At 42.0% G+C, this 14274-nt stretch overlaps 1 protein-coding gene across 1 annotated transcript in view; it reads left to right on the top strand.

The window, feature by feature from the left end:
• erc2 (ELKS/RAB6-interacting/CAST family member 2) overlaps positions 1-14274 on the top strand; it is a 32241-nt gene that overhangs the window by 11650 nt on the left and 6317 nt on the right. Inside the window, exons 2-11 of the mRNA XM_041033492.1 lie at positions 1329-1763; positions 2073-2147; positions 4673-4828; positions 5801-5968; positions 6548-6715; positions 7632-7769; positions 8306-8446; positions 8754-8894; positions 12026-12228; positions 13966-14088. Of these exons, the coding sequence (XP_040889426.1) occupies positions 1329-1763; positions 2073-2147; positions 4673-4828; positions 5801-5968; positions 6548-6715; positions 7632-7769; positions 8306-8446; positions 8754-8894; positions 12026-12228; positions 13966-14088 (1748 nt within the window). The remainder of the gene's footprint in view (positions 1-1328; positions 1764-2072; positions 2148-4672; positions 4829-5800; positions 5969-6547; positions 6716-7631; positions 7770-8305; positions 8447-8753; positions 8895-12025; positions 12229-13965; positions 14089-14274) is intronic.

The raw sequence follows: 14274 nt of genomic DNA, 5'->3' as shown, positions 1-14274 counted from the left end.
TTGTTTTTCTGTTCATTCTGCCCATGCTCTGCAGCTGCTGGATGCCAGGAGAACCAAGGTTTGTCCCTATGTTTGCACCACATTTTGTGTGCACAACATAGAGTCACCTTCAGTGTGGCGTGTATTTTCCAACACCTGGCAATCCCTTATACAACCTCCTCTCCTATGATCCTGTAAACTCCAAACAGAAGGGAAATATTCATAGCAGTTCAGTTTACCCCCTTGTCCTGTGAACCCTCATATGTTTCTCCACAAACACTGTAAAACTACAGAAAAGGATTAATTTGTTCAATTTTGTCAGTTGAAACGTGTCTGGTGCTCCATCTCCCTGTAGTACCACAAACCCTACAACCCCAGACTTTCTGTAATGTTGGTTTGATTTCACTATAGAAAACTGTTTCCACTCCTTCAAATCCTGTTTGGGGCCATTTTCTGGACATGGATTGATCTGTTTTTCTCTGGAGAAATCTGCTGGAAGAAAATTTCAACGGGCAAAATGAGCCCGGGTCAGTCTTTGACAGAAACTAGCCCTTGGCCCTAATGTTGTTCCCCTAAACCCAGAACCAAGAGCCCTACACACAATAAAATGTATTAGGTATAATATTGTGTGTTTAACTTTATTTTATTCTGGACCGACAGATTCACAGACCTACACACCTTTAATTAGCACTGCCCATTTCCTCTCTACAGTGTGTGGATAGTGTAGGTTCTGTTTATACATTTCATATTTTGTGCTGTCTGCATCCAATGGTAATGGCTCATTATTATCTGATGCTTGGGTGTTAGAGAGCAAAGACCTCTGCTGTGCTGCAGGAAAGCATCAGGGTGGTCTTCTGCTTTGATTAGCAAGTTAACAACCCTCATTAATTCTGCTCATGTGTATAAAAACAGAGCAACCTTTCACAGCACACTAATAAATTAATGTTTGACAGCTGTGATTTATTTCAATGCTTAATATAGTTTCTAGTAGTTAAATTAATACTGTGATTCTAAAGGACTCAAATTTGATTTTGGTCCCAGAAAAAAAAAATTCAAAAATTTTCTCACGTTTTCTCCAAAGTAGCCGTACTGTCATTTGTCAGTATCAGTTGTTAACTGTCTGTATGCCTGTAAAGATATCCAAAGGTAAGTAATTGATTCCCCATGTTTGTAGCATTTTTCCACAGCACTGTGTGCAACAGCATTTCAGAAGTGTGTGAATGTGTGGTTACCCTCATGTGTGGTGTTATCAAGACAAACTCTTGTGTGTTTATTCCTGAATTGAATTTCAATAATTGTTGAGTCTGTACATGTGTGTACATGCTTGTGTTTGTGTGTGTGTCCATCAGCATCTCCAGATGACCATCCAGGCTCTGCAGGACGAGCTGCGCACGCAGCGAGACCTAAACCACCTGCTGCAGCAGGAGAGCGGTAACCGCTCCGGTTCTGATCATTTCACCACCATTGAGCTGACGGAGGAGAACTTCCGTCGACTGCAGGCCGAACACGACAGGCAGGCCAAGGAGCTCTTCTTGCTGAGAAAGACGCTGGAGGAGATGGAGCTGAGGATCGAGACACAGAAACAGACACTGGGTGCCAGAGACGAGTCCATTAAGAAGCTACTGGAGATGCTGCAGAGCAAAGGGCTTCCCCCGGGGCCGGGCAGGGCATCTGAGGAGGAAGAGCAGGAGAGAGCCAGGCGCATTGCTGAGGCAGAAGCCCAGCTGGGACACCTGGAGGTCATTCTAGATCAAAAGGAGAAGGAGAATATCCATCTGCGAGAGGTATTCTATGACCATAGGTCATACTGTTATCTCTGTTTAAGAGCTAAAACTGACTGTCTTATATTTTGTCATCACTAGAGGGCAGTACCGAGTGTCACAAAATCCATATTCTCCACTCTGCTGCTCAAATTGTAGCATGTTGATTATGTAATGTAGAAACCAAAAACTGCAGAGCATATTGGTAGTGTTACGTGTACAAACAAACTTTATATGCAGTTTTTTTCAGTCAAATGGCCCTGCTTTCAGCAGTAGAGCTCACAGTAGATTCTGCTGCACAGGTGCCACATAATGTTGTGTCTTTTCTGTAAGGAACTGCACAGAAGAAATCAGCTGCATCAGGATCCAAGCAAAACCAAGGCCCTGCAGACCATCATAGAGATGAAAGTAAGACCCTGACTTGCAACATACAGCCTGAGCACAACCAAATGCAGCACTCACTATTAGCAAAGACATCACTCATCTAACTCCTCAGTACATGAACTCCTCCTGGTTGTATACAAACAAACAAACTAATCAAACCAGATTCATTTAAAATCAGATGTTGTATTTTTAATGCGTTTGAGTCACCGACCTTCACAATCCTTTGTGTTCTGCGTTAACTGCTGCACATCTAAATGGAGGCCTATGCTGATGTGTGTTCTACTGACTCTATTGTTGTCATTGTGATCCTCAGCAGCTGAGTCAATAGTCAACATACTGCCACTATTGCTCTCTCTCACAGAGACATGGAGGCACACTGTGTATCAGCTCACAAAGCAGTTGTGTAAACATAAACAAGAATCAATATTACAGTTCAACATTTCAGCTATCATTGCTCGCTGAAGAGGCGCAGCAGCCAGCCTGCAACATACTGATTGCATGACAAGCAATGATACGTTTAATCTTAATAATTAACTGTTCAACAGACATTACCGACTGTCTGCAAACATCTCAGACTGTCGGTGTGTCGTTTCTACCTAACTTTGTGCAGCTTCACTATGTGCAGAGCATCATTTAAAATTTTTATCTGAATAGACAAAATAGAGTCAGTCTGAATTACAGTAAACATGTGCATCAAATGAAGCTATTTGATGTAAGCTGATCGTGCAGGTCTTAAAATGGCATCTTGGATTTGAATAATTCACGTAAAAACAAGCAGTGGAAGAATATATATGTAATGTTTTTATGTAACTTTGAAGCTTGAGGGGAAATTTAAAGGACATTTAAATACTGGGACTGGGACATTCAAATTAAATTAGGAAGTATTTAATAGGATGGACTTGGATTGCAGTTTCAGACCACCATTATCAAATGTGATTGTATTTAGCTTTCAGCTCAAGCATATTTTAATTTTATACACATTAATATTCCATTCTGTGAGACAAATGTGTAACACTGAATGCAAATATTTATAATATGCTTATTTTCCATTCCAAGGGTAATAATGTCCGTTCAAATCAGGACTTGTTGTACAACAGCTGGATCTGGCATCAGAGAAATCAGGGCCATCCAGCTACTGAACCCACTGTAGACACCCCCAGCCTCACTGCAGAGGCCTGACATCACTTCCTCAAAATAAATCATGACATCATCGCTGAGCTGACACAGCCCCTCTCACTTGGCTGGATCGACGCTGTGCAGGCCCCAGCCTCCTCCAGCGCGGTCATGTGACATCTGTGTTCTGGGATCCTGTTGATTTGCATACAGAGCGAGGGAAGACCCACCTCCTCCTCCTCCTCCTCCACCTCCTGTGCTGTGCAGGAAGACCCTGCATCTCTCCCCTCTCCCTCTGCTGTGTTGATGCTGATGGAAGCACGAATAATCCTCCCTCCCTCTCTCCCCCCTACATCCCTCCCGCCCTCTCCTCCTCACTCACCAGAGACAGTGCACAGTATATAGCCTGCCTGCTGCTACCATGGAAACAGGTGTGGTTGTTTATGACAGTGAGAGGGCAGTATGCAGAGAGATAGAGAGAAAGAGAGACACACAGAAGCAGGGAAAGAGAGATAAAGAGCAAGATTTACTGACCAGGTCGATATACCAGTGATCACATGTGGATGGAATAAAATCTCCCTCCTTTGAAGGTACGGTGTCTTGTGTCTATTGCAGAAATGTTAGTTCACTGATGTTCGTCTCGGAACACGGAGACTGAGGTGAGATGCAGCGGCAGGGCGAAGTGCATGTACATGTACAGTGCTCATGCATTGATGTTAACCCCTCAGATCCTTCTCGGGTCGTCCACCATTCCTCATTACGATACATTACCCATGTTCCTCTGCAGTGGGCTATGACTGACCCTGCTAACGGCCACAAGTTCACAAGTTCAGAGCCACTAGGAGGAAAGAAGGAGAGACACAAAAAGACAGGAAGGAACAAGGTTGCTCTGTGCTCTGCTGGAGAGGGAGATGGACCATGGCTAATCTTAAAGACGTTGTATTATTTATTTAAAAAGCCGTGAAGCCAAAGCTGCACTCACAGTCGCAGTCCAGAGACTGGATTCTGCATTGATCTGCAAGCAGCTACGGCAAAAGCTACGGCTTGTTACTTTTCTTTCTTTCCCTCCGCACGTTTCTCTCCGGTCCTCGCTGATCTCTCCGTTCTGGATGTGTGCTCAGTATTTCCCAATGGTGATTAATCCTCTGAGCTGCTGCAAGGAGCTGGGTAGAAAGCTTCTGATTTCACCGACAGATGCTGCATTTGCTCTCAGCTACACCAAAGAGCTTCTTCCAGTTTCTCTTTATCTCACTATCTCGCTCTCTCTCACACTATCTCTTTTAGTCCCTCTAAACCTTTTTTGGGGGGGGGCTTGCTTTCAGTCTTTCTGTTTGTCCTGGGCTCTTGTCTCTAGCTCAGGTTTATTTGCAGCATGCAACTTGTGGACATGCCAGTCAGGGCTTTGAGGTGTGTCTCCTCTGCGTGTTTGTGTGCAGGACACCAAAATTGCCTCTCTGGAGCGCAACATCCGAGATCTGGAGGATGAGATCCAAATGCTGAAGGCAAACGGCTTACTGAACACAGAGGACAGAGAGGAGGAGATCAAACAGATGGAGGTCTACAAGAACCACTCTAAGTTTATGAAGACCAAGGTAGATACCATCTGCACTATGCATGCACTTTTAGAAGTACAGATCCTGTGAAAATTTTGCTGAGAAACAAGACGGAGTTGCTCGGGGTACAGAAAGACCTGTGCAGTGAGGAGAATGCTAAATGAAGCTGATGTGTCACTTAAATTAGCTGCTTTTGCGTTTAGTGTCATCAGCAAAGTGTCCTGCTGGCAACAATCTGAGCGATGCTTCTCTGCTGCTTTTTGTGAAGAGCTCAGTGTCAAGAATACCAAAAGAGGCATAATCAGCAAGTACACACTGTGGCATAATAAAAATACTCACTTACTGCTTCCTTAATTACGTATGAAAGCTGATTACTTTCTTATTCTGGCGTCAACAGACAATTAGGATGTACATTATGTTCAAAGAGTGAGGTGTACGCCTGCTCACAAAGTCAATGATAGATTAGTTTTTATTAAACCGACTTCACCTGCTTTAGTTTTCAGACTTGTCAGTGTTTTCATCACCCCCCGGCTCCATGACGAAATGAGAACTTGTGTTTTTGGCTGCTGCACGTCAGTAATTAGAGCTGTACTGTCAAGCCTTAAGCATACGTAGCCACCTGAAATCTGTGATCGTGTCAAGGTGTGTGTGTGTCGGTTGCTCTCTGGGGCTCATATGTCTCTCCAGGGCTTTGACTCTGTGTTTACATACCGCTTCTCATATTAGCCGACCAGGCGCAGACCAGTCACAGTTTTGTAATTCTATTTTTAGATCTCTTTTCATCAATCATGAATAGAGATGATGTATAATATATGATGAATGCAGGGGAGTCAGTCCCAAATGCATTTTTAATGAGAGAAAAGCGCGTTGATGAAAATAGTTCAAAAGCTGTACCAACTAAAAAGAATTTTCTCTTGCTTGCTTTCTGTCACACACACGTGCCGTGATGGTAAAACAATACATTGCTGATGTAATAGGTCTGATGTGTTGTCTGTTTCACGTGCCATGCAGATTGACCAGCTGAAGCAGGAGTTATCAAAGAAGGAGTCGGAGCTGTTGGCTCTGCAGACCAAACTAGAGACCCTCAACAACCAGAACTCAGACTGCAAACAGCATATCGAGGTGCTCAAAGAGTCTCTCACTGCCAAGGAGCAACGTGCTGCCATCCTGCAAACAGAGGTAATGAAAAACCCTTAACTTATTGGTACACATGCAGTAAATCAACCTAACAATACGCTGCCTCACAAACATTTTCATCCTCCTAGCCAAACTGAGCAAATAATAGGCTTGCCTTGTGCCTGAGGCTTATTACAGCAAATCATATCAGCACTTTATTTGCTTTGGGGACTTCAAACTAACTGTGTGTGACTGTGTGTGACTCAGGGCAACACCAAAAGAAACAGTAATGCAGAGTGTACTGTCACAGCACATCTAACAAACATCAAAAACATCAAAAAGCTGCACTAACAAATAAATAATTGTAGCAGCACCACACTGATAAATCCCCATGTGTTTTTTTCTGCAATTGCATGGAGATTAAGTGGAGATGAATACTTGAAAGCACTCGAAATGAATGCTGTTTTCCCTGTAGATATTTTAATAGGAGTTTTAGGTTTTGCAAATTTGTTGTGTTTAATAACTCCTATGAATCGTTTTGCTCAGTTACAGTCAAAACCACATTATATAAAATTCTTTTATTTTGAGTAGGCTCTGCCTGTGGACTTTCTCTAAGGTGTTTTTGGCTGTGTTGTGCTTCAGGTGGATGCTCTACGTCTGCGTCTGGAGGAGAAAGAGTCCTTCCTGAACAAGAAAACCAAGCAGCTGCAGGACCTAACGGAAGAGAAAGGCACTCTCGCCGGTGAAATCAGGGACATGAAGGACATGCTAGAGGTCAAAGAAAGGAAGATCAATGTCCTGCAGAAGAAGGTGAGAATCAGAGGTGAAGAAAACCTCACCATTTTTCTCCTTGAGTTATTGTTTCATTATTTATGGGTTAAACCAAACTACAGTGAGTAGGTGGAGGCATGTTTACTGCACGTGTACTCCAGATGTAGTCTGATGTTTGAAATGACTGACGAAGGGAGCAAGTTATTCTGTCAAATTCTTGTGTCCTGGACTAAACCAGTCACTCTGTGAAAATACAAAGCTGAGTGGTTACTCTCTCCATTAAGAGTGAGAGAGTCTCTGTTGCTCCCAGGGGAAAAGTGTCCATAGAAAGACAAGCAAGAAGATATTTCTGCCTCACTGGCTATAGTGCGTGTGTGCTATAAATACTCACAGAGTGTTACTCCCTCTCTCACCCTGACCTGCTCACCCATTCCCTGTGTTTTTTTTTCTCCTCTCTTGTTCTATTGTGCCTCCTCTCATTGATCCACTTTTATCTCTCAGTTTGTCGCCACTCTGCATCTAAATCTTTGTTTTTCATCCGATTTACTTATTTGTTTTTTTTCTCTGTTATGTCATTAATACAATATAGTAAATTGGATTAGTGCATATACTGCCGTGTCTCTACAGTAATCTAAATACACAGCAATTATTTGCTCATCAGTGACAGCTGGAGTCTACTTTTATTCTGCAGAAGTTCTCAAAACTCTTCTTAAAAGTCTGACTGTTTTTGATGTATTTCTTCTTGAAATGGAAAATGCTTCTGTGTAAAGCCCCAGCACATTTCAAGTTATGAACATGATGTCTGTAGAGGCTTTTAATCTTCAAAGACTTCTGTAATCTCAGTCTATTACACCAACTTTAAATAGTGCTCTGCTTTTGAGATCATGCTTGTTACTTCTGTTTCTCTGCTTTCTTTTCTCCCTTGTGGTAACACCATCCTGCCTTCCTGAGTCAGATTGAGAACCTGCAGGAGCAGTTGCGGGACAAAGACAAGCAGCTGGGTAACCTGAAGGACAGGGTCAAGTCTCTGCAGACCGACTCCAGTAACACAGACACTGCCCTGGCCACTCTGGAGGAGGCACTGTCAGAGAAGGTACAGGACTGCAGCAAACTGAAGATGCAAAGACGCATCTTGGGCACGGTTGGGATCTGACCGGCTGCTGTGAGACTAAATAATTTTTCCTCATTGGGAGCCACTTCATTGCAGGTTTCTGTCCTTCCGAGATGAATAAGTTTTGATGTCAGGGCCTGTATTTATTTAACTGCTAAAAGGGAAATTTTGAATCATTTACTTTTACTCCTTCCCTCAGACTTAAGAATAAATGTTATTTATCAAAGTCCTTACAACTTAAAAATGTTCTCAAATTTAAAAGAGCTCCAGAAGTCAAAAAAAAAAAATTCAAATTCAAATGCAGGGTTAATCCCTGTCTCTGATTGGCTACTCCTGCTCTGAACACACATATGATCAATCATGTGACCCTGATCATGTGAATACACATGCTCTTGAAGTTTACTCTTAAACGTCACTTGATGTAGGTTTATTTTGTTTGATCAATGGGTCTTGTTCTTTATATTCAGCATTAGAACATTCTTAACACTTTTGATTCTGTTTATGTGTGTGTGTGTTAGGAGAGGATTATAGAGCGTTTAAAGGACCAAAGAGAAAGAGAAGACAGAGAACGTCTGGAAGAAGTGGAGTCGTATAAGAAGGAGAACAAGGAGCTGAAGGAGAAGGTCAACAGCCTGCAGATAGAATTAACAGAGAAAGAGGTCAGTTCATGGAGTGAGGAGATTTTCTTTTATGTTAGGGTGTAGGGTGGTTGTGTGTTCACATGACTGCATATTGCACACACGTTGTGCCTTTGTGTTTCTCTACCCTGTGGTACTATAACACACGCAATGCACCTCTTTGTATGTACTGTGCAGCCTGCGCCATGCTTCTTTCTTTCAGTAGGCCTCTATATGACTTTTAAGCTGCTGCCTCTGGCTCTGTGGCCTTCTTATACCTGCTGACACTGTGCTGGCCCTGCCTGGTTTGAACCTGTGCTGCCTGTCTGTGCTGTTTGTCCATTTGCAGTCAAGTCTCATCGATCTGAAGGAGCATGCTTCATCCCTTGCGTCTTCTGGCCTCAAGAAGGATTCAAAGCTCAAATCACTGGAGATCGCTATCGAGCAGAAAAAAGAGGAGTGTAGTAAGTTGGAGACGCAGTTGCAGAAGGTAGGTGTGTGTATTACAGTGCAGAATCACTAACATAAGCATCATCATTATATCGGCAGCTTTGATCGAAATTTTATTATTGAGTGATGAGATTTGCAGTATATTTAGGTGTCTGAAATCTGCATCTAAGCAACTACGGTGAGATGACATCTACAACTCAGTCTGCTGAGTAAGATCATATGATATGATCGAAAGCCCAACTACTGTTTCCGGGGTCAAGAAATTAAAGTTCAGTCCCGAATTTACTCATTTTAATTTGTTGTTATGATGTAAAGGACATACATATGAGAAATTTCGACATATAATCTTCTATGCTTAATACTTCAGCTGTGACCGAACTGTGGAGAGCTCCTTTGTCCTGAATGAAGACTGTAGAGATGTCCTCATTAATTGCACTGAAGTGTAGATAAAAAGCCAGAGCAGCATGTCCGCTGTGAAGAAAAGAATTGGCTCACTGTGAGTCCAGGGACCTCTTAAATGGGGACTATAAAGTAGTTCTAGACTTAAATGAATTTTTTTTTTTATTCTAATTAGTTTGGTTTCATATTGGCTTAGTGGGTTTCGCCTGTGTTTTATTTTTATGAAGAAAAACACTGAAGAAGTCTGAATACCTAATAACAGACTCATCAATAGAAAAAATAACTTAAGCCCTTGTTTGAAAAGAGAAAAAGTTCTGTTAATATCACTCTAATCTGGACGCTAACCTGTCTTATATAAAACACAGTTAATTATGATAATGGATACCGTGATGCTTTCACTCCTGTTAGAGGCTGCATGCCTTTGTTAGGCCACTGCAGAGAGAAGACAGTCCACCCCCCGCTCTATAATCCACAGACTATCCCTGTGTCTGTTCCTCTGCATTTGTCCGTGTTTGTGTTGCCCTTAACCTGTAACAACAACATGTGCTGTTACTGATGTTACCAATGTGTCAAACATGTATTGAAACATGTCTGATCCTGCTGTACTCTTCTGTGGCTCAAAACTAACTCCTAACACTTACTCTCCCGGGTTTCCACCCCCTCCACTCCTTCCCTCAACCTCTCCGTTTGCAATGTAGCAAGCTGAGCAGCTATTCAGTCACATGAACAATCCTGTAAGTTCCTCTCTTGAGCTCTCTGAGGCACATATTGAAAGCATGAGGACACTGATGATTTCTTTGAAATATGCTAGATGGTGATCATGTCAGGCCCCAGCACAGGTTCTGCTTTCACCCACCGCCCCGCCCAGATGCATGTTGATCATTGCACTGTACTGATACAATAAGCTTTATACTGCACTCAGAGTCTCATGAGTCTCATTCTGCAACTGTTTGTGTTTGTGACACGTGGTGAAACTGGTGCTACGTATACAATATTTAAAGCTCACTTTATGTAGTTTGGTGGATATATTTAGTTTAGTTTCTACTATGCTGAATATACAGTACAGTAAATGTATTTATTTGTAACTTTTTGTAAAAATTGTGGCTCTGTAGTTGGTTTATCTGTGATTAGTTTATCTTCCGTGGGATTTTATTTTTCTTCCACATTAGAGAGAAAAAAGCTCTCTGCACGCTCAGGTCCAATGCAACAATTTAAAGTTACAGCTATGGAATGGAATGGAAGTAAAAGGATGTGGCCCGGTGTTAACTTCTGGTTCTCATATGTTTTGATACCTGCAACCCAAGAATGTAAAACAAAATTGGCCTTTAGTGTTGTCAAACTGTGACCACCAAATTTTACCAAGTATTTATGATGATGACAGAAAAATTAGTTAGATTTTATACTTTTACTGAATCAAATTCTGTGTATTTAAGAATATCTGTCAATGTCCAAGTCAAGCTTTAAATTTTTTCTTGGGATGGACTGATATTGATTTTTTTTTTTTCTTTAAGCTGATACCAACATTTAATATCTTACTGAAAGACTGTGTGTAACTCGTTGAAATTGCTGATGCAAAACAGTTTAAGTTTTAATTATCCTGCAGTATTGACAGATATTTTTGCAGTATTATTTGTGAAACTTTCAACAAATACCACATATCACAAAAACAGAGGATAAACAAAATATTGAAAGCAATTAGGTAAAGAGAAGCCATTATAAAAATGGAGCTCCTACAACCCTCAGCAGGCAGTATGGATCCTAATTTGTATGTCCAATAAAGTTTTCTTGTAGGTATTTTTAATATACCTCTGCAATGATTAGCGGTTCTAAAATGATTTCATGTACATTTTACAATCAAATTAGTGAGAATATTCCCCCTAATATTCATCCTAACATCTCTCCTCATGCTTAAAATATGAAACTTACTGTCAGCCGACAGATTGACTTGGTTTCTGTCGCTTGTATTTCTCCATTCTTTTGACTGACAAGTGCAAAGACTGTGCAGCTTCGTTGGGTTTGCATGATTTGGTCGACCTTGTTGCATGTTGTCCCTGTCAGTGTTGCCACGCTTCTCTTTCGTCTCAGTGTGGTGCGGTTAGCTGAGGTATCGGCCGTGGTTGGAGATCACTGCAGTGTTTTGGTGGATGGCTCTGTATAACTCCTGCACCTGTGCTGACATGTGTTGCTGCATATTGTCTCGAGGTTGACGTGCACCGCTGTAATGTAATTCACGGAGAGTTACAAACCGTTGCTATAATAGTGAGATTAGTCCATATTGAGCAAACGGCAGTGCTCTGATTAGTTTTTGACAGGTAACTAATGAGACAGAATAAGGATTAGCATTGTGCTGCTACTGATTTGTTTTTGTTTTGTTTTGTTTTTCTTTTTGCTTATTAAAGTGCAGTCCTGTACACACACATCGCCTGTACTTGGCATACTCACCACGTGTGCGAAGTGACTGGAAGTCTCAAAGGGCTGTTAAATGGAGCTAAATAATAGCTCTGTTAAAGCTAATGAGCCGTCACCAGTAATGATGCCTTTGTCCACAACATTTTACTCTGCTTTATTCATTCAGAAAGAGAGGGAGAGAGCAAGGGGAGTAGTTAATATAAGACACTGATGGACTACAGTGTGCTGTATGTATCTCTCTTCCATGGGCAGTAAAACACTCTGTGCTGCATTGCATGGCTGTGTTGACGTTATAATATTAACTGAGTGCATCTTTGCACGTGTGCATGTCTGTATGTGTCTTGCCCTGGTGTGTGGATGCAGAAAGCCCACGAAGTAGAGCAACAGTCGGGCTCCAGAGGGAACCCGGAGTACGTGGACCGGGTGAAGCTGCTGGAGAAGGAGGTGAGCTACTACAAGGACGAGGCCAGCAAGGCTCAGGCGGAGGTGGAGAGGCTCCTGGACATCTTACGAGAGGTGGAGACTGAAAAGAATGACAAGGACAAGAAGATTGCTGAGTTGGAAAGGTAACTGACTCTGACTCTAAAGTCTAGAAAAGTTAGTTAGGTTCCGTTTAACCTGTAGTGATGTAATTACTCCTTTTGTCTCAATTATTGTCTTAATAGTGATGGAGGGACATAGAAATTAGGGATGCACAGAATATTCGGCCACCGAAAATTTTCAGCCGAAAATGGCCCAAAAGTGCATTTTCGGTTTTCGGCTGAAAGACTTTTATCACCGAAACAATACGACCGAAACCGGATGTTGTGATTACGAAAATTTTAAAATGCACTTGACTTATATGCACTTTGTGTTTTTATCAGAGAACGTATTTAATTTTACAATCTTGTTTAAATTGATTTATTCTTTGGAACATTCATATTAATTTATGTAATCGCAATGCCTTGCAATTTTCGTGAGCTTAGTACACAGTCATATCCATAAATGCTATGGTACTAATAATTGGCATAATAATTTCTTTCGGTGTTTCGGTTTTCGGTTTCGACCAAGAATTTTCATTTCGGTGCATTCCTAATAGAAATATAATAAATAGAAATATTGTAGAAATATACACAAAGTATATTGTACACTTTAATTGAGCAGGGGCCTTTGCATATTAGAATGAGTGCAAGATGAGGACCACCAAAATTTTCTCACTTACCTCTGCTGTTGTCATTCAGGTAGTTTTGATTTTATCTGTAAGTGTTTTAATATATTAGTCTCAAAGATTTCTTGTTCAGTGATGTGTGCACAACAAACACATTTCAAGAGACAAAATATTGAGGTGAACCAATCCTTTAATTTTATTTTTCTAAACTAAATGCCAGTTTCCTCTGTCAGTTTTAAAGTGCCCTGAACTGTGTGCTCCATATTTTAAGTGAACTTCCATGTGTTTGTGGATCCATGTGAATGTCATTTCTGTTTTGTTTCTTTTTTCTGTACAAGTGCGACATCATAAGGGTCTGTCAGCACATTGTTCTGCTCTGGATGCGGTCATGTTCTTGTATAATATACTCAGAAAGATCTTACACCAGGAAGGATGTTTGTAAAAGTCCTGACACTATGTTAAATGTGAACACAAAGTGCCCCTCAAAGTGCCCCTCAGTCATCCCCTTAATGGAAGAGATTTCAATTAATGGGCCACATAAAAAAAAAAGCTGGTGGCCCCAACAGCTGTTGGCCTACCTCTCAGTGTGCTACGTGGTCCACAATCCCCACTCTGGAAGCAGCGTTTGGCTTTGGTTCGGCTGAAGTCTTTCTGGAGGAGAACATCATTTTGTCTTTCACCTGGAATGGATCTCAAACTGATGAGACAGAGACAAAGTCTGGTTGGACTGCATGAGAATCACACATGAGCACTCTCTGGCAATGAAATCAACCTCCCTGTCCTTTGCCACTTATAGAGTCCCAGTCCCCACCACTTACTTTTAAAACCAGATATATTTTTCCTTCTCAGTCAGCAAAAAGGGCGACTTCGTTTTAGTGTCATGCTATTTTGTTTGAGGTGTTTGATTAATTGAGTGTTCCTGTCTTTTTTTTGCCATCTTTACCCACTTCTTTCTGTCCTATTCCCTTTTCTATTTTCTGTTTCATGCCCACCTGCCCTCCCCCAACCCCCCTTTTTTTTTACCCTCTGCTGTTGATCACTCTCAACCTTGGTCTTGAACTTCCTTTTTTTCCTTTCTCAAATCCAATTCTGTTTTTTCATTCCCTTCTCCATCTCCCTTGCAACTCTTTCTCTGTTGTGCCCCCCCTGACACCAGCCCCCCTCCCTCTGCCCCTCGCCCCATCCCTCGTCCCGGTGGCAGAGCTCCCCCTGACCCGCTCCCTTCTGTGTCCGCTGCTCCCCAGCAGATAGGGGGCATGGTGTGGGATTTCCTGGGAAAGTGAGTGCTCTGCCCTGGCACTTCAGCTCGGCTGCGTGGTTAAAGTCTCCGACTGCGACTGCTGCAACTGCATCTGGTTTCACCTGTGTGCCTGGGTCTGCCTGCTGTCTGAAGGATTCACAGATCTTTGTATCAGAGTGACAAGCTCTGTTTTTACTCTCTGGTGTCATTACTGTACCTGTGCAC

Source organism: Toxotes jaculatrix, chromosome 3 (assembly GCF_017976425.1).
Source record: "Toxotes jaculatrix isolate fToxJac2 chromosome 3, fToxJac2.pri, whole genome shotgun sequence".
Taxonomy (NCBI): domain Eukaryota; kingdom Metazoa; phylum Chordata; class Actinopteri; family Toxotidae; genus Toxotes; species Toxotes jaculatrix.
The sequence above is the reverse complement of the archived record's forward strand: the minus strand, read 5'-3'. Positions and strand labels throughout refer to the sequence as shown.